The sequence below is a fragment of the Camellia sinensis genome, chromosome 13 (genome assembly GCF_055761805.1).
Source record: "Camellia sinensis isolate YWXY chromosome 13, ASM5576180v1, whole genome shotgun sequence".
NCBI lineage: Eukaryota > Viridiplantae > Streptophyta > Magnoliopsida > Ericales > Theaceae > Camellia > Camellia sinensis.
Genome location: NC_138973.1, coordinates 3791857 through 3797754, shown reverse-complemented (window position 1 = coordinate 3797754; position 5898 = coordinate 3791857). Strand labels below are relative to the sequence as shown.

General features: G+C 42.0%; 1 protein-coding gene across 1 annotated transcript; it reads left to right on the top strand.

The window, feature by feature from the left end:
* Positions 1 to 473: 473 nt before the first annotated feature.
* LOC114311231 (Nucleotide-diphospho-sugar transferases superfamily protein) lies at positions 474 to 1713 on the top strand. The gene has a single exon (XM_028257329.2). The coding sequence runs from the start codon at positions 649 to 651 to the stop codon at positions 1654 to 1656; it is 1008 nt and encodes a 335-aa protein (XP_028113130.1). The 5' UTR covers positions 474 to 648; the 3' UTR covers positions 1657 to 1713.
* Positions 1714 to 5898: the final 4185 nt, after the last annotated feature.

Sequence of the window (5898 nt, the reverse complement as noted above, 5' to 3'; positions counted from 1 at the left end):
TCGCTTTTCAAATACAAATATTTTAATTTATTAAAATAATTACAAATTAAAATAGTCAACTTTCTAGATGAGGGGTGGTGTTTGGGAAGTTTGTGTGTTGAGTTTTTTTTTATTTTTTACATTAAAAGACAAACTTTTTGCAAAATAAAAAAAAACAAATCCAAATAAAATATTATATCCAATCTCATAATCATTTCATTTTTTCATTCACAAATATCACATTCAACCACAAAAAACCCCAACGATCTTCCCAAACACTAAAAAATCTTTCTCCAATAATATCCTACAACTAAAAAAACTTACATAAAAACTCATTTATCAGACGCCCACTTAGGCTAAGTTTGTCATCTTCACAAAAAAATTACCATCTTATTTAAGTCACATACCTCTCTACCACATCACTTCAAACTTAACCTATATTTTATAAAAAATCAAAAAATAAACTTATATACAACATCCTAAACAACCCAATCAACTTTTGACTATCTTGTTTGCAAATTCACTCAATTTGTTTTTAGTTTTCAAAAGCAAACGGAACATGGGTAGCTAGCTCATAACGTAACAGCAAAAGGACCCTCCTCCTGACACTCCAAATCCCAGTCGCCGGCATCTGACACACTCATCGGGATCTGACCCACCCAGCCGGAAATGCCAAACACCCTCTCTTTTCTCTTCCTCTTAATACTTTTTTGTGCCCCTCCGGTCATTTCTCTCCGACCACTCTCCCCAAACCCCTGCGACCCTAAAACCCTACCCGACCCAACCACACTCCGATCAGATCAAACGACGGTCCTGATCAACGGCTACTCCGAATCCCGGATCCCCCTCCTCCGCTCCATCGCCGCCTCCTACTCCGCCTCCCCATCAATCGCCGCAGTGCTCGTCCTCTGGGGAAATCCCTCCACTCCGCCCCAAACCCTAGCCCTACTCTCCCACAACCTCTCCTCCGCCCCCATCTCCGTCGTCCGCCACCCCTCCGACAGCCTAAACTCCCGCTTCCTCCCCCGCCCTTCCATCTCAACCCGATCGGTCCTCATCTGCGACGACGACGTCGAGATCGACCCCAAATCAATCGAATTTGCATTCAAAATCTGGACCTCAAACCCTAACCGCCTGGTCGGGTTCTTCGCGAGATCGCACGACATCGATCTGTCAATGCGGACTTGGATTTACACGGTTCATCCGGACAAGTACTCGATCATTCTCACCAAATTCATGATCACTAAAATTGAGTCTCTTTACAAGTATAGTTGTGAAGGTGGGAAAGAGATGGTTGAAGCGAGAGCTGTGGTGGATCGAATGCGGAATTGCGAAGACATTTTGATGAATTTTGTGGCGGCGGAGGAGGGAAGTAGTGGGCCGGTGCTGGTGGGGGCGGAGAAGGCGAGGGATTGGGGGGATGCAAGGAACGAGGGGCGGAGGCAGTGGCTGAGGAGAGAGATGAGGGAGGAGGAGGGGGTGAGGGAGGTGGGGTTGAGTAGTAGGAGAAGGGATCATAGGAAGAGGAGAGGGGAGTGTATAAGGGAGTTTCATAGGATTTTGGGGAAGATGCCTTTGAGATATAGTTATGGGAAGGTAGTTAATTCAGTTGGTGAACAAGGGCTTTGTGAGAAAGGAGGGAAGTTAGTTTTTTGTGATCAGCAAGTTGGCATATGAAATGAGCCTCCATTGTAATTTCTCTCACTCTGTCAATGGAATTTTTCAATTATTGTAGCTCTTTTCTTTTTTGTTTCTTTAAATTCATTTACTTAAGCCCTCAATATGACTTATTTTTTTCTTTGTTAACCATTATTGAAAGAAACATACTAAACTTATGAATCTTATCATATATCTTTTCAAATTTCAAGTAGATTTTAGGTTGTTCTAACAGTTTTTAATTCCCTCGAATAGATCGATTGGTATTATGCTTGTACATAGTAGAAACCACAATGAATAATGAGTCTGGTGAGGTGCAATTTTTTGTAAACCAAAAACAAGTAATAACGCCTCATTTGGGAAGGATTGGTTTAACCAAAAAGTCAAAAAATTATTCAAAAAGTCAACAACATATATAAAAAAGTCAAATATTTTCTTTTCTCTCTATTTTTTGCATATCTTTTCGTAAAAAATTAAAAAGTCATCCTAAACATACTAGTTTTTTTTACCTTATATTTTAATCAAATAATCAAAAAATTACTAAATTAGCATGTTCCTAAAGGAGGCTTAAAATTTGTAAGTTAAAAGCACAATTCCCTTATATTCTTAAGAATCAATCACTTTAATGTCTATTTTTTTTATTTATAAATTGTAAGTAACAATTATATCAAAAATTTTAACGCAAACTCCCAAAATATTTGTCGCATACAAGGCTTGGTATCAATCCTGAGAACAGGATTCGCAAGACATTTTTCATTGGCTTCGCAAGTGTGCTTAGACAAACAACACAGGTATGAAATTGCATAATGTGTGTGAGCATTTGAAATATCTTTCAAACCATATTGGTGACAATATGCTCTATGATATGATGTGTGATAATGCAATATGGTGGGGATGTTAACGTGCAATACAATGTAATAGATTCATATGAATGTGTTATTGTACGGGAAAGAAATACTTCTCGTATAATCTTGTTGATCAAGTTTGCGCTCCTCCGTACGACGTCGCTTTATCACCTGAAAACACAAACGTGAGCTAGCCGGCGGGTGTGTGTCGGAAACCTCTCCAATGCCTAAGTCAGCTAACTTGACAAAAAGCTCTATGTATTCAGAAAGCAAAGTTGTGTGTTACCTCTCCAAAGGTGATGTTTGTGAGCTTTTATAGGTTTCGAGTGGCACAATCCTAGTAGGACTTCTACTCCTCCATGTAGAGTCCTCCTAGGATTCATACTCCTAAAAGATAATGTTTATCCCTCAACACCCCCCTCACTGCTTAAACCAAGTGAGATGGTTTTTACCATGACCGAACTACCATATGACCGAAATAAAACTAGCTATGCTGAGCCACAAAGTAGGCCGAACTATCCTTAGTTCGGTTTTTCCTTTCACTCCTCCTTATCTCGGTTCTCTCTTGTTCAACCCATGGTGTGTTTAGACCGAGCTACCGAGTAGCAAGGTTTTGACCGTTCTAACCATAAATACATCATGACCGGACTACCTCTGAGACCGGCCTAACTCCAAGTTGCTTCCGGACCGGAGTAACTTTACAATTCTTGGGCCGGAGTAACTTTACAATTCTTGGGGCGGAGTAACTTTTCGGCCTTGTTACCCAATCCTTCGTACTTTGGGCCATAAAGTCCATCTCATAGCTCGGCCCAATTTTCACCAAAATTACCCTCTCAATTGCCCCTTAATTCCATCTGTACAGCATGATTGGGATTAACCGTTCATCAGCCGAGCTATAGTCCCCAAACCTTCCAGTCGAGCTACAACCAATTTAGTCAATCCTGCCGAGCTAAACTTAAACCGAGCCGCCCTCATCCGGTCATAACGTCTTTTCAATCACCAAAAACTGAATCGCTTCCTTTTCCGTATACATGTGTCACGTTCCCATTCGCAGAAGGCAGCTGTCAACGCCGTCTTCGTGTTTCACAATTTTGAACAGTCCCGCCCAAATTTTGGGCTTTCTAACAAAAACTATCCCTGAGGCCAGGTCCCTCTACTTTTGCCATTCACCTTCTTCCTTCTCTTTGAGTTCTTCATTTTTATCCAACTTTTGCAACTGTGAAGTTTGTTTCGCATGTGCCTCCTTTACTGTTGCTGCTTCCATCTAGGTCTTCTTCAATTTGGTAAGCAAGCCTATCCTTCTTGCTCTGTTTTGCTTTCGTATCTGTATATTTTGTTTTGTTTGCTTTTTGCAAACACTTTTTTTATTCTTGTTTTGCTCTGTACTTCTTATGAAAAAAAACTTTAACTGTAGAACACATGAGCATATGATTCATCCTGTAGAGAACTAGTTTTTGATCTATAATCATGATGCAACCGAACTAGGATACTGTTTGTGCTATATACGTAGATCACTTCAGTCAATAACCGAACTAGAACTCGTAGAAATAACAGTAGTTTCAGTAAGTTACCAACTCCTGAATCACTCTAGCCGAGATAAACTCGCCGAACGAAGTTTGAACTCATAAAACTAGGAACCTCGGTCTTCAACCGAGCTAAGCCTTTGGGGTTAAGCCAGCTTTCCTAGTTTCTGAACCAAACTCAGAAAGTTGCCCCTAGAGGCTCAACCGAAGTAACAAAACTCATAGTTCAACTGATTTAGGCCTTTGGGGCTAAACCAGCTTTCTTAGTTTTTTAGACCGAACTCAGAAAGCTGCCCCTAGACGATGAACCGGTCTAACAAAATTGTTTCCAAAGCAAGTATGCCGAGATGCTTGCCAAGGTCTGGCTAATAAAAACCCTGCTCAAACCGAGCTACCAAGCATTTTGCTGAACCGAGATAGAACCTGTCCACAAAACCGAAGTAGAGCTCTTTTACCTTGCTTTTAATTTGTAGCACGATCCAATGATCTGTGTTTAACCCCTTTGTTTTCTACTTTGCAGACTTAGGTTGCCCAGACACTCCTCCGTGCACTCAACCGAGCTACTGAGCACAACTTTTGCACCGATATAAATTATTCATAATTTATATCCTAAATGGGGAAGTATGGGTATCTAGTAGACACTCCAGGCGGCCTAGCCGAATTCAGAAAGGACTATAATATACCCGATAACGTACACCTGTCTTTAGCCGAAAAAGATGTCATTCCTTGGGATAATGAAGGCTTTGTCCCCTTCACCCTCTTTGTCAATTATTGAAACCGGACTACGATTTCCAGTCCAACCTTTAATCTGCGAGTTTCTTAGGCAAACTAGATTATGCCCTACCGAACTATCCACCAATTCATACCGTATCATTATGGGAATAGGCGAACTGAACCGCCAAGCCGGACCAAACCTTGGCCTGGCCGAAATCTTCCACCAATACTCCATTGGTTCAAAAGAATATGGGTGGGTCTACTATTTGAGAATACGTCGTCGTTGAGAGAAGATAATAAAACATACACCGGATAAAGACTTAAACGACGACGACTTTTTCTGGGTGTCTAGGAACTTTGAGGATCATCAAGCCCAGATTCCCGACCGACCTATAAACTGGAAAAAAGGAGAACTCGGTATACTTACTTCGGTTTTCTTGCGTGTTATTTGATATTTCGGCTTTTTATCTATCAGCCGAACTAACAGTTGTCTTCTTTTCGCAGATTCTGTCCACCTCTATTCCTTATATAGCTACCCAAACCTAGCAACTTTGCGCGCCGCACTACGGTATCCAGAACGTAGTTGGGCCAAGTTGCTCAAATTCGAGCCGACCTACAGATACAGTGGTCGTCGGAAAGCCAGAGTGACTGATTTTCTTCTTGAAGACGCACCAGAGCCGGACCCAACCTTACCACAAATCAGACTAATTCCACTAACTGCCGAAGAAGAAATGGCCAAAAAGAACAGAGTAAGGGCGCTTCTAACCGAGACAAACAAGCCCGAAGTACCGCCACCAGGCCAAACGCAGCCTGCCGTTGTGGCCCTCCCTTCTCAACAGCCTTCTTCATCTCGCCCCTCTAAGCGTGCCCGATCTGCTCCGACCGAACAACAACTTGTGGATGAGGACGAATCCATCCCTCCACTAAGTCCTCAACCCATCCTTCAACCGGAGCAATCTGACCGAGCTGACTCCTCAAAATGGGCTCCAGTTCTCTCCTTTCAAAATCGAAATATTGAGGAAAGTGACTCGGTTGTTGCTGAGAAGGACCACTTAATGGCTTTCAACCTAGCCAAGAGTGTGTGCCTTCCAAAAGATATGGAGCACCACAACAAGCAACTCAACACCGAACTGAAGGCCATCCGGTCATCAATAAAGTCAATGATCCTGGTGAGTGGCTCT

Bases quoted from the DNA above. Each gene is read 5' to 3' on its own strand.
- LOC114311231 (XM_028257329.2), top strand. From the start codon at position 649: ATGCCAAACACCCTCTCTTTTCTCTTCCTCTTAATACTTTTTTGTGCC.